The sequence below is a fragment of the Macadamia integrifolia genome, chromosome 1, assembly GCF_013358625.1.
Source record: "Macadamia integrifolia cultivar HAES 741 chromosome 1, SCU_Mint_v3, whole genome shotgun sequence".
NCBI lineage: Eukaryota > Viridiplantae > Streptophyta > Magnoliopsida > Proteales > Proteaceae > Macadamia > Macadamia integrifolia.
Genome location: NC_056557.1, coordinates 3,326,647 through 3,351,566, shown reverse-complemented (window position 1 = coordinate 3,351,566; position 24,920 = coordinate 3,326,647). Strand labels below are relative to the sequence as shown.

The 24,920-nt window shown below is 38.6% G+C and overlaps 2 protein-coding genes across 3 annotated transcripts in view; both read right to left on the bottom strand.

Moving 5' to 3' along the window:
- Positions 1-7,927, bottom strand: part of LOC122078129 (PHD finger protein ALFIN-LIKE 2-like) — a 45,954-nt gene extending 38,027 nt beyond the window's left edge. Inside the window, exons 1-3 of the mRNA XM_042643993.1 lie at positions 7,614-7,927; positions 7,472-7,504; positions 6,992-7,214 (exon numbers count right to left, since the gene is read on the bottom strand). Of these exons, the coding sequence (XP_042499927.1) occupies positions 6,992-7,214; positions 7,472-7,504; positions 7,614-7,713 (356 nt within the window). The 5' untranslated portion in view covers positions 7,714-7,927. The remainder of the gene's footprint in view (positions 1-6,991; positions 7,215-7,471; positions 7,505-7,613) is intronic.
- Positions 7,928-10,725: 2,798 nt separating this feature from the next.
- On the bottom strand, positions 10,726-18,612 carry LOC122078116 (protein SMAX1-LIKE 6-like). Of its 2 annotated transcripts, none has more exons than XM_042643985.1 (3): positions 16,729-18,612; positions 13,749-13,995; positions 10,726-12,767 (listed from the first exon to the last, which is right to left on the bottom strand). In XM_042643985.1, the coding sequence occupies exons 1-3, from the start codon at positions 17,928-17,930 to the stop codon at positions 10,884-10,886; spliced, it is 3,333 nt and encodes a 1,110-aa protein (XP_042499919.1). In that variant the 5' UTR covers positions 17,931-18,612; the 3' UTR covers positions 10,726-10,883. The 2 variants fall into 2 exon arrangements, with proteins under 2 accessions (XP_042499919.1, XP_042499913.1); XM_042643979.1 differs by having other exon boundaries at positions 10,726-12,815; positions 16,729-18,610.
- Between the last annotated feature and the right edge of the window lie 6,308 nt (positions 18,613-24,920).

Sequence of the window (24,920 nt, the reverse complement as noted above, 5' to 3'; positions counted from 1 at the left end):
TACCCCTTCACCATAATTCCTAATTCCCTCCATATCCCATCATTTACTTGAACCTCCATTTACCCTTTAAGATTCCTTTTTATTTACAAGTCTGCCACTCTATTACAAGAGTCCTAATATTTACAATTCTGCCATTCTATTCTTGGGTTGTGCCATTGATTAATTAAGTGGGCCCTAAGCGATCCGACTTCAGTCCTAGAAATCTGGATCCACATTAACACTCAAGCCCCAAGTTTTTACCCCACTCGATGAACTATTTGAGGTTTAGTAGTTATCAGAAAATAAGATATGCAAATTTAGGCCATAAGTAAAACAGAGTACTTGTATGCTTCGGCGACAATACCAAGAATCTGTAATCAAGTACCTGTAAGTAGAAGAGAGAGAGAGAGATTGAGGGAGGAGGAGTTGAGATTGCTAGAGAACTGCAAGGAGAAGGGCAGCCAATAGCTTAGCAGTCCCCCCTCATTGTGTCTTTATAATAATCAAAACCAACTACAATTAGAGACCTTGTGGAAATAGAAAATACAAATCATAATCTAACTAATTCAGGAAACACGGTACTAGCCTAAGTCTAGCCTAACTAGGAAACAATAAACCAAAGATAAAGCCAACACCATGACAGGGTCAAACCACCTTATCATGAATCATGATACATATTTTGACACTCCCTCTCAAGCTGGAGTATACACATATCAAACGGCTCCAACTTGGAACAAAAGAATCGATATTTAAAGCAACACCAGTCTTGAATAACTACTGTAGATGCCGAAGAGAACTTTACTCAGGTAGCAATACCAGCTCAAGCACACCAATCATCAGCAGCATCAGTAGATAGTAATCTTTGTGTCCAATAAAATTAATAAGGGATGGGCAAAATAATCGGCAGTGAACACCAACCGCAATCCATAATATCATATCAGCAACAGCATCATTAAAAGCTCTTCCCAAGGAAGGTATGTGGTAAGTAGACATCTTCACTTAAAACGCAATAAAAAGTGTAGCATCCAACAATAAAATTATAAGCCTTTGTCAAATAAGGCATGTAGTAATCTCTACAATGAATATTATGATAAAAGTGCAGCATCCAACAGCTACATCAGAAGCCCTTCTCAAAAAAGGCAACTAGTAATCTCCCCAATGAAGATTATAATAAAAAGTGCAGCATCCAATAACTACATCATGAGCCCTTCTCAAGGAAGGAAGGAACAACAACAGGAACAAAAAAAAATGTGATTACTAAAGACCACATAATTAGAGATTTGATTAGTAAAGATCAATCATTTTGAGCCCCAAACAAAGGTCTAAGAAAACTCAGCATAAAGTTGCCAAAACCAGACAGCATAAGGTTGCTGTGAACCAAATAAATTGCATTTTTGCTAAAATACCATCTTCATAGATAAAACTGTTGCTAAGGACACAAGCAAATAAATAATAATAAATCTTCAACCGAAATAAATTTGAGCTAACAATAACCCCAATCATTGATAACTTGAGATAAGCAGATAATAATCTCCAATCTCCCCATCAAATGTAGCATTACAAGTGAAAAAATAATTTCCAATAACCAGCATCTCAAAGGATGACCATCACAAATAATCCCATAGTCAAGAGCATCACAATAAAACAATTTCCAATCCCCCCCCTCATGGTTGCAAATTTGAACAAATAATCTCCAATCACCATGCCTGGTTTAAAGTATCTCCAATACCGATACGATACCCTTCAATACGTATCTTAAATTTAGCCAACCAATACCGATACTTTAATCCTTGATCTTTAGCATATCTTAGTGTATCTCCGATATGATACGATACGATACCCTCCGATGCATATCTTAAATTTAGCCAACCGATACGGCGACCGATACTGATACTTCAATCCTTGTCACCATGTCATGCAAGAACCAATTTTTCAAAAATTGCAACCCAAACTAATGCAATTGGGGGCCCTCATAAGCATTAAAATTGCAAATATACAAACCAATGGTAATATTGCAAATAATCCATGCAATCCCGGGTTGAAACCCAATTATCAGCCACACTAATGGGAGCAACCAAGCAAATATACCAAACAATACAATTCAAGGTCCCGAAACACAACTTGGATCACTTATGGGCACACCAAATCAACAAGACTTCAAATATTAAACAGGAAATGGTAGTGTCATAAATAACCAAAACATTCAAGGGGTCCAATGGGGGAAATAAAAGAGAAGGGATGGCAGAACTGTAAATATCTCAAAAGGTTAAAAAACCCAACAATAAAAGGGAATGGAAATCTTGTAATAACCAGATTTACCCAATGGTTAAATTGGTTGATAAAGATGACACGACAGGAATTAGTATTTATTTTCAAAGGCAGACTTGGAAGCAAAAGGTAACTAAGGACAAAACAAAACAAAAATGGTAAGGGGCAATTTTGGAAATTATAGGATTAAAAACTTTAAAGCAAACCCACGACTTCAGGGTTTGAGGTTGTCTTCAACCTGGAGACTAACATAGGATGCTCTCCTCCATAAGAAGGTTCTTGTGCCTCATCATCAAGTCCGCTGTCAAATCCGACCCGGAGCTTGAATTGACTTTGTTGGTACTACACCCGCACCTGAAGGACAATTTGAGAGTGAAAGGTTTAAGATCTCGATCTCACCACTAGTCTTGCTCAACCAAAAAAGAGAGATCTGGCGAGATCTTGATCTTGCATTTTTTCCCAGCCGACTCGGTGATTGGTCTCAATGACCATATGGTCTTTGTAGCCATTAAACTTGTCATTTACCCTATTTTACACCTTCTAAACACAATGGAAACATTAGTCTTTAAAAAAAAAAAAAACCCAAAATGCTACTTTGACTTCGTACCCTATGTAAATAGTCTTCGGACCCTTCACCCCAAGCTATTCCACAATAAAAACAAAGCAACAGAGTATCTGGGTCTCTTGGGTTTACTCTGTTCCCTTCAAAAATGATTCCCTTCGTCTGCTTCCCCCTCTCCCAATGCTTCCTAGATCTGGAGATGCATTCTCAATTCCAGACCCTTAGCCCTCCTTACAATTTCTTACACCATTGGCAATGGCTCCTCCAACTTCCTCTGGCTTGACCCCTAGCACCCTACAGGCATCCTTCTCCCCCTTATCTCCCCTAGAATAATCACAGTTACTGACTTGACTCGTTCTGCCACCGTTGATTCCATCCTCTCTCCTACTGGCTAGTCCCCCCTCTCTCCTCCTCCCTTCCTAATATTTGGTCTACCCTCCCTCTCGTCACCCCCGGATACCGAGGCACTCTGGACACCATCATTTGGATCCCCTCCTCCTCGAGCCGCTTCTCCTCTACACCTGCCTAGAACTTTGTCTACTCTAAAGACCCTCCTATTCCTTGGAGAAACATCATCCAGTTTAAAGGCCATATCCCTCGCCATAACTTCACTGCCTGGCGTACCCTCTCCTACTGTCTCCACACACAGTCTTTCCTTAACTACCGCCACATCCAAGTCCCTACCTCCTGTTGTTTGTGCTGGCATGGTACTGAAGATGTTGACCATCTTTTCTTCTCTTGCCCCTTCTCTGCATCCATCTAGAAGAAGGTCCTTCGCTCTTGCTGTCCATACACTCGTCCCATCCTCTCCCTTCCCCGGGAATGGATTTGAGTAGACATGACCTATAGTGGCTCCACCATTTGCGACACAGCTGGGAAACTAGCCTTTTGTGCCACCATTAACCACCTCTAGATGGAAAGAAATTTGCGTAGATGGACCCCCAACTCTTGCTCCTTGGAAGGGATTTGGAAGGCCATCTACTTTGATGTGTCCTCTAGGCTTAGATCTCTCCACCTTTGTCCAGTCCGTGATACCCCAAGGAACAGGCTCATTGTTGTCTCCTGGGGCCTTCTTACTTCTACCCCAAATGGTTGTATCCCTTAGTTAATCCTTTGGGGTTTTGATGCCCCCCTTGTGGATTGTGTTTCCTTTGCCCCCCTTCTCCTTTGTATATTCGTCTCCTTGGTAATGAATTATTTATTCATCCAAAAAAAAAAAAAAAACAACTATTGACCATGTTTCTATAAAAAAAAAACGATTTTGAGAAGGTTTTTTCACCTAAAATTGTTCTTGAGAAGAAAAGGATCTCCAAAGGTTGATGATGAAGTGATAATCTCTAATATCCACGTGTTGGAAGTTGTTAATCTACACTGTAGGGGAGAAATTTGGCAGGAAAAACCTCCAAAAGCTCACTCTTTCTTCACAGCAGGGCGAGATAGGCGAAAGATGTCGAGTTATGTCGAGTTATCTCGTGTTGGGTCAAGTTGAAGGTCGAAATTATGTACATACCCCATGTGATTTGGCCTCGAGTCGAGTCAAGACCGAGATATTCACTGAGATCTCAAGATCTCAAGATCTCGAGATCTCGACCGAGATAATGTACATTTAATATATCCGCTCTCATCTCGTCTTTCCATTTTCAAATAGCGAGATCTCGCCGAGTTCTTAAACCATGGACAGAACCAGCAAGTATCAAATGGAAGTCCATTCCAGTATCAATCAACTTGAAACTGTATATGGAGAATCTCAAGCTATGGCCCTCTTAAATGCAATTGATAAGCACTCAACAGATTACAATGGTCAGGAGCATTTAGTCTGCAACTAACCTCAGCAGAAATCAGATTACAATGGTAGGGATGGCATTCAGCGAGTAGGTACTTAGGGTTGAAGTCTCCCATAAGTATGCAAACAAGCAACCAATTTTCATTCCAATAGGAGAAGCTTTAGTTGGGTTACAACCAAGCTCCACAAGACCAGCAAGTACTGTTGGAAGCAGGGTTGCAGCAGCAGTCTTCAATCTGCACCAGTAACAGAATCAAGAGTAAACTAGGATGATTCCAGCAACCGAGAACGAAATAAATCGATGAATATCACCAACAGAAGCTTGTGATTGCAGACTAGCAGCGAAATACAGCAGCCAATAAATATTGGTGAAGCACAACATTAGTTCTTCAGCAGTAAATAAATCTTCACTACAGTTCTTCGTCCAGTAACATCAGCAAGCAACGAAACCAAAACAGCAAGAATGATTTTCATACACAATCTTCATCGAAACCCTAGTTCTTCTTCTTCTTCTATGAACTAGGGTTTCCTTCTTCAAACCAAAAACCCATAACAACTCTCAAAACAGAAATCAAGGAAAGAATCAGGTACTGGTTACAGATCTAATAGCATGTGACAATACCAAGGATCTGTAACCAAGTACCTGCAAGTAGAAGAGAGAGATTGAGGAAGGAGGAGTTGAGACTGCTAGAGAACTACAAGGAGAAGAGCAGTCGATGGCTTGGCAGTCCCCCTCATTGTGTATTTATAATAATCAAAACCAATTGCAATTAGAGACCTTGAGGAAATAGGAAATATATATCCTAATCTAACTAATTTAGGAACACAGTACTAGCTTAAGTCTAGCCTACCTAGGAAAACAATAAACCAAAGATAAAGCCAACACCCCGATAGGGACAAACCCCCTTATCGGATTTTAACAGCTTTGACTCTCAGTGAACTACTGGAGGTTACTAATTACTGGAAAATAAGCTACAAAAATTTATGGTATAAGTAAAATAGGGTATATGGGATTTGTCATACCATTCAGCAAACATAACCAGGTTGCGAGTCTAACCAAGTATGAACCCACTAATTCATCTTTTGAACTTCCTGACTTTAGGTGCTTTACATGGTATACAGGGTTAAACATTCAAACACTTCTTAAAATTCTATGCTCTAATAATCAATTAGAGTCCTTTGGTCCTTTATACAGTTTTCAATTTCACATAGAACGGGAAAAAATAAATAAATGAAACAGTTCCATGGTCTGTTTGAGGGGTGGGGAGATAGGGATAAAGGGAGGAAACTTCCCTACTCGACCTTCATAGCAAGCACAGTGAATCATTGCAAACCTTCTAAAGAGTTCAAAAGATGCATGAAGAGAAAAAATCAGTAACTGAGTGGCAATCTGTTCAAAATCACCAGAAAAAATAGTTGAAGTAGGGTAACATATACCCACAGAATCAATGAGCAGTGAAAGGAGGTTGAGCCTAATAAGCTTCTACACTATTATGAGGGGTAAAAAACGAACCCTAATGATCTGCAATACTGAGTTCCAGATAACAATAGCAGATCCAACAGGATCAGCACTCATCAGTCAGTTTGCTTTTAAGAGTTAGTTAAGCTACAGCCACAATGCAATTCTATACCAGATTCAATGAATAAGTTACGCAAAAGCAATGAACACAATAACAAGAGATGAAAAGAACTGAATCAAAGGTTTGGAGCAGCCAAAAACTCGGCTGCTGTCTAAGCGGAAATTTTTATAGTAATGTCGCAACAAAAACATACAAAGGAAGCCTTTCAGATATAACTGCTTCGAAAATCTGAATTTGACATGAATTGTTAGTTAGAACAGATCCTGTAAGGATGTAGGTTCATATAAAAATAATACCACATAAATTTTGGCTCCTTGGTGCATGAGTAACATTATTGCAAGAAGGTTTCACACGTGATGGTAGAAATTCTTCTCATAGACCCAATAGTAAGTTAAAACACCAAAAAATGGCAGATGTACCTCTGACATCACAAAATATTCATCCCATCTATGGTCCTCTAGGCTTCAGGTGGCATTACATTTAACATACCACCACCAGAGCTATTAAATAATTTAAATTGGAGTCCTTAAAGATGAACAACTACAACACTCTTCTTGAAAACATAGCTCTACCACTCATCATGTTTGTTAGGTTGCTCCACAAAATAAAATTCACCATGTCGACTTTATTGAGAGTTAGGATTCACCACCTCAAGTGGTATACTATTCATGCAATAAGCCAAATTATACAACAAACCAAGTTGGTGCTTTCAGAAAATATGTCATACTTACTAACATCAAGGAACAAAACTAGAACAGCATATTCATCACCAACAATCCACCACATTTATGACCCAAAAACCGGATAAAGATCACATACCTCTCATTGCGATTCAGACGAGCCCCAAAATAGAAAGACACGGAGAGCAACCAAGAATCACTGTGCACAGCAACTAATGAAAGCCAATCTTTGCGGTTCATCCCATCCCTTGCAAAATTGATCCCTAACGCTGGCTCGGGCAGCTCAGGCGGAACTTCCTCAGCGGGAAGAGTGACTTCCCAGCTCTCATTTGGGTGTCCGTACAGACACAAATTTTCCTTCTCTGAACAATAAAGAGAAATAAATAAAATAAAAAGAACAAAATAACCTAAATTTTTCATATAATTAAGCAATTTAAGAAAGAACAAAACAAACACTGCCAATATACAAGCAGAAGCAGGACACGAACCAAAACCCTAACTTAAAAAATTAAAAAATTAGAAAATAAATAAAAAAAAAATCCTTACGAGCGGCCATTGAATTTAAATCTCTAAACCAAAAAGTACCGAACGAATAAAAAATTAATAAAATTGAAAGTACCTGGATCGCAGAGTGCGTAGAATTCATCAACATCTGAGAGAAAGGAAACAACAGTGATGATGCGGATCAACAAGGATCAATAAGGATCAATTGCGACAAGAAAATCAAGATTCAGATAATTCAAATCTGCAGAAAAGAGTACCGTAGGTCAAAGCTCGAACGATCCCGGCTCTCCGAGCACTGTAGTCCTTAAAGATCTCTTCTACTGTACGTGGATTTGAGGTAATGGAAGCCATTTCCATGCTCCGGATGTGTGGTCGATATGTTTGCTAGGAGAGCAGATCGATCGTCACGGAGATCAAACGCTTCGCTCAATTAAAAGAGTAGCAGAGACGGTAAGAAATAGAAGAGGGTATAGTTCGTTAGGTGTCGCCGCTCGTCGGAGGCCAAGAGGTCCATCGTAAGAGCGGATTAACGAACCGAAGGCTACGGCTCTTTTTTTTTAATTTTAATTTCTCACGTATTTTATTACCCGAAAAAAAATTCTCACGCTTTAAAACACAGGAAGGATATTTCCGGTATTTTACTAACTTCTCTACGTTCTCTAAGTTGGGCCGGGACGTAGGAACAACCCTGTGATGACGCGTGTGATTTAATTGAGATTCTTTTTTTTCTTATGACATTTTAATTGAGCGCCTCGCAAGAAGGGTCAATCAATTGGGTCGGGCTGGGCCGGTTTGTTAGGTCTAATTGGGCTTTCTTATTTTAGGACTTTGTATCACGATCGGCCTATTTAAGTAATCGGTCCTCACACGCTAGGCATGGTGCCATTTATAATTGGTGGGTTTGGTAGGTTGGATACTTGGTCCTTAATCACGCTAACAAATAATATGGCTAAACAGGTCTTAGTTGGGCTTTAAACTGGTTGATGACACATTTATTTCAAAATGAGCTATAATTGAATTCAAAACAAATTATAATCAAGCTTTAAATGGTCTTTAAACGTTTAATAAACGTGGCTCTACACGAGCTCTAAATGGGCTATAAATGGACCTTAAATATGTCGGGCTAAGTCAGGCTATTAATCAGTCGGCCCAACACCCTTGACCGGGGAAGTAACTATTAGGCTATTAATAAATGTGTCACTAATAGTTGGGCCAGGTCGATTTGGGTTTTAAACAATCAGGCTCAATTCTCCCTACTACTCCAAGCATGTAATTGACACTCCTATGGCCCTACCCATATTCTTAGGGGGTTGTTTGGGGAATCAGATCAGTATCAGCCTTGTCTGATCCCAATTCTTGGCCGAATCACTAGATCAGCATTGATGACAACCAGATGTGTTTGTCCAATAAGGATCAATCCAGATCAAAACTAGATCAATTCCCACGACCGATTCTAATATCTTAAACCATGCCTTGGGGACCAGTGATCCTCTTTTATCCCTTGAAATTCCTGGTGGAAGTAAGGGTTTGTGACACTGTGGGACTCGTTGGATCCCACATCATAGTTGAAAAATTAGGTTTTCCAATTTCACTCAATCTTTCAGAAAAACTTGGTGACTTGACTTGGTTAAACCTCAACAGGACGAGTAACTTTTTTTTTAATACAATAGGAAGAAAGAACGCAAGTCGAAGATAGAAGTTCTGAAAGTAGCCTTCCAAGATCTCACCGGACTTCACCTAAGGCTGGTAGCACCAAAAGAACTTCTTCCAAAGAAAGCTAGGGTCAATGGAATGACAACAGCTCTTCCCCTCTGTCTCCAAGTCGTTTTCCACCAACAACTTGTTACATTAGTAGATTTAAATTATATATTAGCGACACAATAGGGGTAGTTATACGAAATGGGTATAAGAAGTAATTGAATGGGACTAGTGGAAATCATAGAAAATTGCAATTAATAGAAGCGTGAATTGTTAAATGTTATCTCATGTGTCTATTTATTTAGCAAGAAGTAATGAAGAAGATAGTAAATGAATTCATAAATTGTCTCTTAATGTAGAGGTAGGCTTTCTTTATCTAAGCTAGACGTCGGTTACTCAAGTTTGGACGGTATTGGTTCCGCCCTCAAGTCAAGGTGTCCATGCATTATGATAATACCTGAAGAAATGTCTTAGCATTTTTACCATTGAATTTGAAGTTAACTAAGAGCCCGTTTGATAACGTTTCTACCGTTTATGTTTCAAGAAACGACAGAAACATAAATTTTCGTTTTTAGAAACAGAAACGAAATTTAAGGTGTTTGATACGTCATGTTTCTGGAAGTCGATAGTAACCAACAAAAGAATGGCCACGAATCGTTTCCAGAAGAACTTGTTTTGCCTGGGTTGTTTCTTGAACCACAAATACGTTGAAATTTCAATTTCTAGATCTGAAAACAAGTGAAACGAAACAGTTTTATCAAATGCTTTTTGTTTCGTTTCTGCCGTTTCTGTGTCCAAAAACGTATTTCTTGAAACGTTATCAAATGGGCCCTAAGAAGTGATTGATACTCCAACATTATTCAACATACTTCTTGGCCGTCCTTGGTCGCATAAGGTGGGAGTGGTGTGTTCATCCTTGCATTAGAAGATCAAATTTCTGTTCAAGAGAGAAGTGGCTACCATCACAGTATACCCGGAAGTAGTCAACTTTATGGAAACCATTGAAGATGGAAGTAACAATGGTCAAGAGACCCCGAAGTCCACTTGGGAGGGATCGAACTTAGCGTTGTCAACGCCATTTTTGGATTATCCAGGTTTCCCCCTCCAAGAGCATAACGTCACTAACTCTGCCATACTGCGTATGTTCTTGCAGATGGACTACATTCCAGGAATGAACCTGGGAAAATACTAGCAGGGGATCATCGTTGTGCCAGTTCTCCCTGTCAATGTTCAACTCAATGGTTTGAGATACTGTCCAACCGATAAGGAGATACAGATCTCGGTTGAGAAAGAGCAAAGATAAATTGGGGAAGCCGATTGGAAAGAATCCAGGTCCAAACGCAAGAGGTTATGTATAAGCCACCAGCACCGGTCAATCAAGAGTAGAAAGATAGAGAAGAGCACCCCACTTGAGAAGCATCCAGGGTACAACTGAAGAAAGCAGCCTGGTACCATCAACATGGCCCCATGAAGACTCAAATCTGATCAGACTAATGAACAAGACAAGTATGGTCTCAGATTTCAACTCCTAAATCCTCCGGCAACACTAAAATAGGATTTGCTTATTGATGTCGATCACACAACTAGGATTCCATTGGATCCAACTGAATATGAGAAAGAAACAGCAGAGGGGAGCGACACGAAAGACCGACTATTTTGAGACAATTGAACTACGAGCAATCATACATTCTCTAACTAGTGATAAATACAATAAACAAACACAACCTTGAACACCCCAACAAAACCATGGGGTTAACAGGCAAGCAAGAGATTATAAAAGCTACATTATTATACATCTAAAAACTTCCAAAAACAAAAAAAATCACACATCAATTCAGGATAATTTGTGCAGGAAGGCGAATTCCAGGTGCTTGCTCTTCCATTGAGAGCTCCTCACCAGGAACAAGTTTCAAAACAGACCTAACTAAGAAGCTATACCTTTGGCGAGCCTCAGCAAAGCACCTACCAAGAACATTGTTCACCCAATCCTCTAATGCTTCATACCTGTCCGATGACCATGCAGCTTCAAGTATCTGTTCCATGACTTCTGCATCAATCTCCAGCAGACCATCACAACCAATTGTCTTGCAGAAGCTCTTGTTGATCTCCTTTAATATTTTGTCAGCAAGGGCATCAAAATCAAAAGGTTTGAAATTGACTGTTTCATCCATTTGATTAAAAAATTCTTCCAACCAAGCCTCCGAGTTCTCAGATACGGTGTCACTGTCATAGTTTCTGTTTTCTGTATCATTTGCCTCCAACTCTTCAACAGGAAGATTCAAATCTAGACTTATATTTAAGGACCTGTGGGCTCGCTTGGCCACCTCGAAGGTTTCATGCTGCTCTGCCAGGTCACCAGGATCAACCAGTTTCCGCTTATTCACAAGCAAACCAGAATTTCCTTTTCTAGGAGTAAACAATACATTTGAATTGTTGCTTCTGACGGAAACATTATGAGCACCTCCAATAAAAATTTGCATTTGCCTGGGTCGAGCTCCTAGAATTCTCTCCTCAGAGAAATTAACAGGTTCTTTTCTAGAGAAGGGGGTTTTCATACCCTTTGTTACTGTTGAAGCTACCACAAAGATCACATTGTTTATGCCTACTTCTCTTCCACGTGAGTCTGAAAATTTTCCAGTCCTAATAGCTGAGGACAAGCTACGTTGGGCCAGTGGATCAGCCTTCTCTATATTTTCAATGAAGACCACTGACAAGGGGTTCTTGCTCAACTCCCCAGCCAAGAAATCGACAACAGTCTTCCCTCTGAATTTCACATCGTAATTACTCATGTCATGGCAATCAAGGATCTTGTTTGAACAGCTGCTACCATCTTGGGAACTTAGATCCACACAGATTAGGCTGTACTCACTGCCAAATATTTCCTCTGCAAGGGCCAAGGAAATTCTTTTCTTTGCAACCCTATCAGGTCCAAGGAAATTGAACCACATATCTCCTTTCAGGTTTGTGCCACGACACCTTGCCCCTTCTGTCCTGCACTGGATTATACTTTCACTAATAGCATATATGGCTTCATCTTGCCGGCCAACCTTGTCCATAAGGCCTCTCAACAGGTTCTTAAAATCTATTGGATCAAAAGCCCCCGTCAAATCAGGAGCAGGGTAGGTGGGCGACTGCGCAGGACGGTTTGAAACACTGTGGTTGACCACATCAATCTTGGTAGGAGAGGAATAAGAAGAGTCTTGCAGATGTTCTTTAAGAGATAGACATGTTGGTTTCTCTGGTCCCTTATTTGTACATGCATAAAGTGATCCCAACCCCAAATCTGTCCTCACAGAAGTTGCAGAAGAAGGTGATGCATGACCATCTGGCACGTTTGAACTGGATGGAGTGCACTGGGGGGACCAGATACCCTCTGCCTCGAGGTTTTTGCTCTTAGAAGGTGTTACCTGTAGTCTGGAAAGGAAATTATCACTCTCACTTTTCGGAACCACCGAAATAGGCCTGTTCAGTTCAGGAGTAGGAACCCTCCTCTCCAAGTTCATAGACATGGAAGGAATAATACCTTCACATCCGCTTTCAATTAGGGAAGCATTTTTACAGTTGCCATTGTGACCATTATTTCTTTCTATACCATCTACCGCAAATGGAAAACCTACAACAGTTGGAAGACTCCGGGATCCAGCCTGATAAGTATTCACTTCAGCCTTTCTGCAGCTTTGGTGATGATGCAGACAAAAATCATTCCATTTCCTCTGCAATTCCAAGACTTTAGAATTCAATATTGATCCATCATCTCTGGCCTGCACTGAAATAATGGAACAGGTTTTTTACATAATCTTTTTTAACAAGCTCTTCTATGCAGTTACAGAATGGGTATATTAGTGATGAACCATACTAAGTATATTGCATAAAACTAGGTTAATAAAGCCATGTGATCCAGGAAAAAGACTGCCATCTTCAACAATAAAACTTGAGGGAATGATTTGAAAGATCGGTATTAGATTGTTTGAATTCCTGATCTAATTGTGTCATACTTAAAAAGAAAAGCTGAGGGAATGATTTGAAAGGTCAGTATTAGATTGTTCATATCCCTGATTCATATTGGTACCAGGTAGCAGGAATGATCCAGATGATTTCGAACAACACAGGACATTATCGGTCTGGAACAATCTACCCAGTACCCTCCATAGGTATCTTAAAATCCCTGCCTGATGTACCAACTGGCTGTGAACCATCAAAGACAGACTATTCGCTGCCATCATTTCGTGCATACCTTAGTTCCCACCAAGGCATCTCCTAGTAAAAACTAGCAACCAACCTGCTATTCACTCCTGCACTCCCACCCCAGGGAAAAGCAAACCCGGGGGAGGGGGGGAATCCTAATAATGTCCGTATCACCCACAACCAATTATACTTCTATAGTTCCACCATGCAGAAGAAGCACAAGGTAGTTGATTATGAATCACCTAACAAGATTAGTTTCTGAGTGGGGAGGAAGAAAGTGAAGGCAAAAGGATAAATTTCTAGGATCGAAAAATCTAATGGTTTTGCCCTGTCTTACCCCCCCCCCCATTTCTTCGCAGACAAATAACAAAGAAAAGGTTGCCTACATATAACTTACATCACCATCCATTAAATGATTAACATGACTAGAACTTCACATTCCCCCCTAGTGTATGACAAAGGTGACCAAACCATAGGAACACAGAGATAACTTCAACAATAATACACACCTTTGCAATATCCAGTTCGTGGTTTAGGTTCATTTCGGCTGCATGCAGCCGGGCAGATAAACTTGATTGGCACTGATCTCCAACTGAAACTGTGCATCCCCCTTTTAATATGTCAGAAAGTTCTTGTTCGTACTTCTCATTGCATAAGTGACAATGGGAAACAGATTCAGATGTGCCGCTTAATGGTCCCTTCAGATCAGATGGTGCCGAAAAAAACCCACCAAATGGAACAAACGACTCCGTCAAGCTGTAAGTATATCATGAGCATGGAACTGTGAGATCCAATGACACAATAGTCAGAAGTCTAAGTGAACACCTGGATCTAGATATCAAAGAAGATGGTAAATTCGAACAACAAGACAAAGTAGAACGAATTTCAAAGGTGCCATGAAAATAGATATATGCAGAAAAATATTATACTTGGTTGTCAAACAGAATCACAATTAAGCCATAACACATTACAGTATTTCCTACCGCCTGCCCAGCATAGTGCATTACAGATCTGTGTGGCAGACACCTCAAATATTCATGACTCAACACCTCGTCACCCTTATCCACCAAAATATAAGTTCATTATCCTGAAGTAGTTCTAACCAAATAGTATCAGAACACCATCACATTTTGTATTTCAAACACTAGGTTTAGGGAAGTATCTTTTTGTGTTGCGATTAGCTAAGTCTCAGGCAAATATCATAAAGTCATCCCATCCAACAACACTTATCTTCACAAAACCACACTCTTATCCCAGTCCCACCTTGAACCCAAGCCTATCTACAAAGTCCTCATGTGGCGATCCCTTTCTCCTTACCTCATCTGATACATACACCTCCTTTAGTTCCAACTGCCATAATTCCCCCCCCCCACCACCAAAAATCCTCCTCCATTAAACCTAAATCTTTAATTAGTAAGCCTCTATACCCACATCCCCAAGAGCACCTTGTTCATGGTTCTCAAATCCTAAAGCTAAGTAGCTAACCCTCCTATTTGCTTTGGATGTCACATCCATCTATGTCTTAACAAATAATAATATTTCATTCTTTCTCCTGGCTACCCACAAAAAGTCTCTTTGAAATCATTCCAATCTCATAGTAATCAGTAGTGGTATCTTGAGCATTTACATAAAATATAAAAGAATATAAACAAGCTCTTCATCAACCTTCCACCCGTACGCAACAATCCCACCACTCTCCCCCCCCACCCCCCCCCCCCCAAAAAAAAGAGGAAGAAGAGAAAATACTTAAGTTATTCTGAAACCAGAAACTGACTTGTAATTAACAAAAGAGCCACTGAACTTGGAAATTTCAAAAAATTAAATCACAAGTGAAAATAAATTGACAATTTAAAGGGTGAAAATTCCCAAATACAAATATTATGATTAAAATTGCAAAAAAAAAAAAAAAAAAACAAGTATAAATAGTTCAAACATAAACCAGGTTTAGTAGAAATATGTATATTTGAGAAGACAAGGACAGCCTTGTCTAGGGAACTGAGTTTTAAATGTACAGAGAGAGAAAGCCATGTGCAATGACATAAGAGTATAGAATATGGTCTGGTAATAATGTAAGGTTCGATGAAATTGGCATGCAAACAAAATTTTATTATGTATATATTTTTTAAGAACATTAATAGAAGTTAGATATAAGAATATGAATAAATAATAAACAAGGGAAAAGTACAAAATAAGTTGGAAAAGTATGAATAAAAAGATAAACAAACTCAACTCAGCCTTATCACAACTCAATGGGGTCGGCTACATGGATGCTTGTTCTCCAATCAGCTCTATTCAAACCCAAACTTGTTACTACTCCTAAGCTATGCATGTCTTTCCTCACCACTTCTCCCAGGATCATTTTAGGTCTGCCCTTGGCACTTTTAGTTCCTTCAATCTGAATCAAATCATCCCTCCGTTCTAGATCATTCAAAGGCCTCCGTTGCACATGTCCATGCCACCTCAAATGACTCTCTCGCAACTGATCATGTATCAGAGCTACTCCTAAATTAGCTCTAATTTGTTCATTCCTTATCCATTTTTTACCACTCATCCATCTCAACATCTTCATTTTAGCTACACTAAGTTTATTTATATGGTGTTTCTTCTCAAACCAACATTCAGCTTCATACATCATCACTCACCATACACCTATTCTATAAAAAATCAAAGTAAGAAATAAGAAAATTTAGAAATGATAACAACCTTAACACTAGGAAAAATGCATGTTTACCTATACTTGATAGTAAAGTTGAGGTTCACCAACGTTGGGGGAAAAGATATGTATTGGGTACTACAGGGGTAGATTTCTTGTAGGTAATTTTTGAAGTTCACCAATTATCATCAAAATCAAAATTGTGGGCCTTGCCTACAATCAATACATGAAGACACGAAAGGGGACACTCTATTCTAACAAGAAACTTATCCAGTGATCATAAATGTTGAACAATTTAAACTTAAAAAAAATTATGAAAAGAACTAGGCACATGAATAAATAATTGAATAAAACATAGCATACTTATCCCTATGCGTGCGCACCACAATTACAGCTATATATAAAATTAAATATGTACTTGTGACCTACAAGGTGGGATCTTAGGATTTCATCTCCAGAAAATGTCTTTCCTCAGCAGAGTGTATAACTGAGGATGACATATCATCTGTAGTGAAGGCAACTTTCCAGAAGAAAAAATATCCCAAAGGTTAGTAGGATTCTGACACAATCCTGACACAATCACAATATTAGAATTACAAAATTACAAGTACAGATATTGGCAAAACACAAACAATTCAGAATCAGCAAATAAGTTCTAGGAGGAAATCTCCTTCACACAGGGTGAAAAAAACTTCGGTCCCATGTTTAAACTGGATTTCAAAATACTCATTTCTCCAGACATATAAAATCTGAAACCTTAACTATTATAGCTTAGGTAGGTATGTTGAGAGATAGGGCTAACAAGACATTAGTAGAAATTGATATGGGTCACCCACCTTTGGGGTCGGGAGTAGAGACCCGTGGAAGGTTTGAGAGAGGTGATTGGCAGAACTTGTAAATCCCAATCTTTTTCTATAGAAGGGAACCTTCTTAGGAACTTCAGATATGTCTCATAACTTGCTGCTTCCGCCATCAACCACAAATGCCCATGGTAAAGCTTCAACAGCTTCGTCAATTGGGATACCAAATAGTTCACAACATCGACCGAGCTATCAGCAATGAAACCTTTCAAGTCTCCAATGTTAAGGATCACGCCCGAACCAGAACAACTCCCTACTGATCGACTTAACTCCTCAAACCTCAAATCCAGCGAATCCTCAATCCTAGTGGCTAAGATAAACTCTGAAACCTCCTTCTCGATACAAATGAAGCTCAAATCAGATAGCTCAGCAGGTAATACATCGGGTTTTTTTCTCTGTACGCATTCCGCGAAGCTTCGGACGGCGTCATGAGCGCAAACACCCACAAGCAATGGATTCCTCGCGCTCTTCTTCGCAAGAATCTCCCCAATCCTCTTGCAATTGTCGTCTACATCGGAAAGCCCAGAAAACCCAGAGAAACCCGGAAACGGAAAATTGAAACTCGGTCTACCAGACTCAGAGTCTCCACCAGTTAAATTGCATAAGAAGATTGGAGGGCACCGACGAGGATACCGGGAGAGGGGCAGCGTAGGCGGGCGAACAATTGCTAACTTGATATCGCAGCTTCGAAAACCCGCTTCTGCAAACACTCTACTGACAACAGGGTCATCTAGAATGGACAATATCAACTGTCGAAGCTCAACTTTAACGCACGAAAGCGAAGAGTGCTGTTGCTGCTGCTGCTGCTGCTGTTGCTGATGGAAGTGGAAGCTTTCAGGATGCCTCCTTTGATTCGCTTGAGAGCGTCGGATGGCAGCCATGAGAGAGTTAGATATGGGAGGTTCATCCAAGGCCTGCGATGAAGGGAGTCGATCGAGTGCAACACTGAAGCAGAGCTCGAGAGCTTTGAACTGAAGGCGAGGAGAATAAGAAGAGCTGCGAGCCCGCGTGCACGCCTCGCGAAGCGACGACGAGGGCAGCGCTAGGAAAGCCGAGACGGCATGTAAAGAGGTAGTCTGAGCGTGAACACGGCGGCGTGCGACGCCAACTGCCTCTTCAAGCGCTTGCGCAGCCTCGGGTGTCAAGCATTGCCTAGCAGCGCTAACCGGAGTTGGCATCGCCGGCGACCATAAATATATATAGAAGAGTAAAAAATAACAAAATCAAAACCCCTTCTTCCCTCAACGCCAGCAAACCAAATAAAAAATTCCAGTGGAGTAGACTTCATCACCTTTTAATAATTTAAGTAGAGGAGACCCTTGTCGCTGTTTGTTATCAAGAAGCCATCGTTGCTTCGTGGGACCCTTTCTCTCTGAGGCCGTTGAACAAACACATGGTGATCGACAGATTCTCCCCTCACAAAAATCTCTCTCCCCTCCCCCGCTCTCACTTTCTCTCTCTACCCATGATAGGTGCCGCCCCCACGGCGCATCAGTGAGATGCCGTGCCCACTTATGCCGATGGGTCCATCTATCAACTCACGTCAGTTATTCCAATGAGAGAGAGAGAGAGAGAGAGAGCTGTTGCTATTTGCTAAAAGATTGCATGTGATAAGGTGGAATGAAGAATAAGGCCTTCCACCCACTACCACACACATAGCCATCAAAGCTTCAACCTTCAAACTTAAACCTTCAACCTTCAAAACCTTCCAAGCCATTTGTGAGAAAAAGGAAGAAGATCTTATGGAGGGTCTATCCATTGGAATCTATGGAAGGGTCCACCAATTTGGAACACATAGCAGAGATCGAGAAGCATCCATAGTCCCTGTTTGATTGAGGGTCTACCCATCAGAGGAGGTTTGTTTGATCCTTCTCTACCGACTAAACTCTTCTTTCACATTAATGGTTGTTCTTGTTCAGGGGAGGAAAAAGGTGTTTGATGGATGCGTTTTTGGTTTCTTCTTATTTGTTCAATCTCACGATCCAACGTTTCTTTCAATTACTTTTTGCCTGAGAGAATAGGAAAAGTGGAAAACCCAATAGTCCATAGGAATGATCCATAAGGTCATAAGGGCACACAGCCCAAAAGCTGAAAAGCTCAAATCCCCGAGAAGCGGGTGCTTGAAAAGAAGGTGCAGAATAGGAATTGCAGAGTTGGGATTGGGACACATTTGCCATTAAATCAGAAAAGCTGGAAGAGGTTTGGTGCCTAGTGGCTAGTGTGCTAGGGTATCAAGGCTGAGTGGACTAAACCGAATCGAATCGTCGAATCACACCGATATGAGTTTATTAGATCGTTTTTTAAACTGAGTTTCGAACCGCATTAAAACCGATTAGATACTGAATTGAACGTAAAAAAATCAACCAGAATCGATATAGCCGATTAAGGTTTTTGGTAGCAGTTTGGTGCTAGAGCTAAGGTGTCAAACCTAGCTTGAGTGGACGAAATGGAATCAGGTCAACTTATATGAGCTTATCGGATCATATTTTGGGTTATGTTTTTGTAAGATCAAAACTAAATTAGATTGCATCAAAGTGAATAAGATATTTAACTGAACTTATAAAAACGGACCCAATTTGATAGAACATGATAAAAAACTGATACCAATCACCCCCCACCACCCAAAAAAAAAAAAAAAAAGTTTTTCTTATGAGGGATGAAAAAAAGTTAGGTGCCTAGTGGATGAAATCAAACAGACATAGAGCTTCTTAGATCATATTTCAAGTTAGGGTTTTATGAAATTGAAATCAAATCGGATTATATTGAAATCAATAAGATACTAAACCAAACTTCTTTTTCTTATAGGGAGGATGGAAAAGAAGTTAGGTTGCCTAATACACTAGTCAAACCTAGCCAAAGTGGAGGAAACTGAATTAAAGCAAGCCAAACCAATATGAGCTTATTGAATCATATTTCGGGTTGATGTTTTTGAGACCAAATCCAAATCAGATTGCACCGAAATTGGTAAGATAGTTAGCCATTATCATCTGAGAATAAACTGATATTAGTATGAAATTTATTAAAAAAAATCTTGTACTTTAGAAAAAATGAAATCAAACTAAATCTAAACCAAGACCATTGCATCTTTATTGAATCATGTTTTGATTTCACTCGTTTTTACAGCGAGATCAATGAATCAAACCACAACCCAATCAGACCAATTGATTGACACTCCAAAGTGCAGATCTAACTTCTTCCAACAACTTCATCCTCCAACATATATCCAATGGCCGAGATAACTTGAATATGCATTCTAACATCTGTCAACAGTAGAAAAGATGTGTCTAATTCCTCTCAATCTTTGAATGAATTGTCACAAGATCATTGGTGTTGAAGATGATCTTTTTCCTAAGTGCACACCTCACTTATATCATGAGTGCTTGCTCATGTGGGAATAAAGCAAAGGTCTCATAAAGTCACATCACATCCCTATCTGTCTTTCTATCTCTTTCTAAGTAGCCCATCCAAGGGCTCAAGGGACATACCTCCTAAAAGCTAATTGCTTGTGACAGCTTCTTTGGACACATTTGCATACCATTAACACACAATAAAAGGGCAATAGGCCTTCAAACGCGTGTGTGGTGTAGGGTTAGTATCACCTCCTTTTCTGAGGAAGGAAGAAATAGCAATAATGACCAAAATAGATAGAAGACACAATGAATGGTTGAACATCAAACTATGTCCAATCACGTGAAAGGAAAAAGCATTAAAGGGTATTTATTTTTACTTATTTACCAAAAGAGTCCTCGTAATAGCTGTTTTCCTTCTTGATCGGGGCCTACAATACTCTTTTCTTACATGCCCTAATTGCATGGGGGTTCTTTTCTTGTTGATTTGATAGGAGATGTTGAATTCTTTTCAACTATTGCCAAACAAAGTATTATCCCTCCGCTTGGAAAGTCTTTAGCCAACAAAAAAAAAAAAAAAACCCCACTAGAATAAATCGTTTATCGAAGAAGTCAGAGTAAATCCTTTAAACCCCCCTCCTTCATTTACAAGAAGTAATTTAACAATGCCGCTAAAAAATGGAAGTCCTTGCCTCTAGAATCCATCCAAGATTTGAATGAAATGGTATCAATCATGGTTTTAAACATAGGTATTATATCACTTGTAATGGGCGATCTGTATCGATTTGGCATGTTTTCAATTCAGATACTTGGCTGATACTATATTGGTTGAAAGGCATGGATTAAGGGTAAAAAGTCATAAAAAAATAAAATAAAATAAAAAATTTCTTAAAGAAAATCAAGGGTATTTTTGTCCAACATAGGTGATTCAATATCAATCTATTTTGATATTATTTCGGTTTTTGTGATGGTCAATATCAGTCCTGAAACCATGCACAAACACCATAGTCTCGGCCGATATTGATACGGATTAGTTGTATTAAGCAAAATCGGATCATTTTATCTTCAAATTGGACAAAAATTCTATTTAGACCAATTTAATAAAAATATCAATACACCATAGTGCTAAAACAATATGCATGATAATGACATCTTTTGATAATGACATAATGATATATCACTTTTAATTTATTTTTAAATTACATTTCTACCTTTATCTTAAAGAAATTTTTTTAGAATAAAATGAAAGACAATCAAAAGGGGAAAAATTTTAGCTGCAGCCCAAGTAGCTGCAACCCCTTGCTGGTAGCTAAAGAAATGGAATAATCACTTCCCTTTAGGGTTCACAAATACCCTCCTAGGTTATAGTATTTTTCAAAATACCCTTTTAGATTCTATTTCCTTAGCTACCACAGGGGTTGCAGTTACTTGGCTGCAACCCTAGCAGTAGCTAAATTTTGTCCATCAAAATGTATTAAGTTTTAATATGGCGTCAATCAGACATTCCTTTTCAAAAATAAAAGATGAATAATAAAAAAATAAAAGAAACTTTAACAAGAGTCCTTTCTATCCTTCTATGCTTCGTTATTACCAGTGAAACAACTTGTCACATGGCTTTATATAAATATCCAATCATGTTGTCAAGAGAGTATTATTTTAACATAAGACCCAATTGGTTAGGAAGAAATTATTATTTTTTAATATAATTACACAATCTAATTAGTATAAAAAGTTGCATTCTAAAAAGAGCAGATAATTTAGAAAAAAAAAAAAAAGCAAAGAAATTTGGTGAAATTTAAGAAGAAAAGCCCTAAGCTTGAAACCTTATTTGGTGTCCACATAAAAGGTCCAACAATGTCCCAAACGGTTTGATGAAAGCTTCATGGAACTTTATAACATTGAGGTTACTTTTTTTAATTTCCTCATCATTGACCTCAAGTATGTTCTCCCTATCTTCCTCACATAGGCATTTATTAAGATGCAAACCATGATTTAAAATAAAATAAATAAACAAAAGAGTGGTTAGTAAACTGTGGAAAAGTAATCAACAAGTAACTAGGAATCTTATCTTGTTTGGGGATTGGGTCTAGAATATGCAGTTGGGATACCATATGAAGTTGACCAAAAAAATAAAAAATAAAAACTTAAAAGAGTTTAAACTCCATGTGATGTTTCACGTGTAGGAAAATCTCAAGTAGGGATTCTTTCTCTTTATATATGAGGTATATCACAAAAACTAAACTCTAGGGGAACTTGTTCTCATGAAGCTCACAAAGTTCAAATTCTTCTTTGGACTCTTATCTTTTCCTCGTGGTTTTATGTATCAAAGAATTGTCTTATATTCATTGCTTCGGATTAACTACCCAAAACAAACTCTTAATGATGGGTTTTCTCACACAGAGATAGAGAGGGAGACCATACACGTCCAGCAAATACTTCCCAAAGAAACAATTGTTTACGATGTAGTCACTTTTCAGTATCACATAATAACCTCCAAGAAATATATTTAATTATTATTAGACCCTAGTATATTAAAATTACTTGTCGAGAGATTTTGTAATTATGATTGACCCGATAAAACATTTTCAAAAATATTTAATAAAATAAATATAACAAATAGTATTAATTTTAAAAAACCTTGTGAACAATTTATGAAAATACCATCAGATCCATATTTGTGTCCAATTAATTACAAATATCCTCTCTCTTCAAATTCTCTTTAGAGCAATAGATTCCATTTTGGGAATTTCTTTTGACTATGATCAAACATCATGATCCAATAAATCGATTTGTAGTCAAGGTGTGTAGGAACACGAAAAAATAATACGTATGGTTTTTGCTACCCTCTTCCAAATGTTGGAAGAAAAAGGGGATATGGTTACTTGGGAGTTGCCTGATAGATAAGGGTCTACGACTCTTAAATGTCTTCCCCTTTTTGGAGAAGAGAATGAATTCCAATAGATATCACTGCTCTGCCTATATTTATGGGTATGCTTCAAGGTTACAAATTGGGAACATATTAGGTACTGCAAGGTTAAGGTACATCGACCAAGGGACATACTCATCATTCTCATATCTTTCGGGGAAGAGGGAGGGAATCGAATTATAGTTGCGACCTTGATTAGGGTTTAGGATCTATACGAATTACAAAATAAAGAATGACACCATGACTATTTATTTTTTCCGCTTCATTGTGTCACACAAGCCTAGAAACTTCGACCTGAAGGTTGAGTACATAATTTTACAAGCCATTGTGGCAGCGAAGAGGCTTGTACACCATGACTATTCAATGGAGTTTAGTCCAACTATCAGTCTGAATACAAGTCAAGTTACGATCCGGGGAAGTTGTCAGGTACTCCAATCATTTGAATAAAAATCGGTCTATATAATTATCGTGAGGTAGTGGAGGAGACTCTTTGTCAAGGATAGATGCAAATCCTTCCACAGTTAGGAGCAGTTTAATGCTCCTATTCCAATCTACATAATTTGATCTGCTCAACTTATAGTCATTAATAATGGCGCTCAGGGCAAAATTGATCGACCTATTGTGGGATCTACAATGATGTACAAGAAAAGAAAAGATGACCCTAATCTAAAACAATTGAATACAAGTAGGAAAAACTAAATCATTGATCATTCACACTTTAATTTTTCCTCAAAGCTTATCAGTGTGAATTAAAATAACTCAACTCTTACATACGCAAATTATCCTGTCCAGAATAATTGGACATGTGTTGGTTGATTGCATTTATTCTATCTACCACAAAGTCTTCCAATATTTTTTTTTTTCTACTTGAGCACCATGTTCATTCCTATCGACTGACACAAACTAAAGTAAAATGCATACTTCTTGTTTTTAGAATGAATCATGATATACTTGTCCAAAGATTCTGTAACTATGAGTAGACTAATAAAACATTATTCAAACCCGAGTCTACTAATAATACTCATCCAAAGATTTGTATTTATGATTAGATTAATATAATATTTCAAAAAATATCTGATAAAATAAATAAAATGAAGGATCATGCAAAAAACCGTTGTATGGGGATGAGGGTTTATAGTTCATCCCTCTTAACTCTATCCAATTTTTGTGTGTATGGTCATGCACCATGCACGAACATGCACGACGATGCACACAACCTTTTACTGATATATATTAATAAATAATATCAATTTTAAAAAATCTTATAAACATTTCATGCAAATGCCACTAGAGCTGGATTTTTGTTCAATCGACTACAAATATTCTCTCTCTTTGATATTCTCCCACAGGGTAGTGAATTCCACATTTAACATCTCTTTCAATTACTGTCAAATACAACAACTCCAATATACCGACATGTAAAAGGGTGACATCAACCATCAATGTGCCAAAATTCACAATGTGTCACTACATCGATAAGGACCCCTTAGGTCAAGGAACCAAATGTATACTATTAATAAAAATTTCATTCTGACCGATACCTTACGTCTTTCCTTCCATTCAAGGTAATTAGTCTCGGCCTGTCTATTGTCATTGAGAACAGAGGTAAGGGTGGTTTTGTTCATCATATTAAAAAAATATGTAAATCTAAAATTGATATACAAGCAATTAATACAGTATCCGATTAATATATTCTCCACTAAACAAAAACATAAGGAATATATGCAACGAATATTCAATGGAACTACACAAAAATAACTTCCCTCTTAGTCGCTAATGTGCAACAAAGTTGTGCACTTGACATGCACAAATTAGCCTTTCGGAGTTCACTGTGCACATTCTTTGCTGTCAAATAACCCTAATTAGGTATTGACCTCCAATATACGTCGGCCACC

Bases quoted from the DNA above. Each gene is read 5' to 3' on its own strand.
- LOC122078116 (XM_042643979.1), bottom strand. From the start codon at position 17,930: ATGCCAACTCCGGTTAGCGCTGCTAGGCAATGCTTGACACCCGAGGCT. The intron at 13,996-16,728 runs GTGGGTGACCCA...ATATACTTACAG, and splicing joins CTCTACTCCCGACCCCAAAG to CTTGACGGAGTCGTTTGTTC. The intron at 12,816-13,748 runs GTGTGTATTATT...ATTTCAGTGCAG, and splicing joins ACGAACTGGATATTGCAAAG to GCCAGAGATGATGGATCAAT.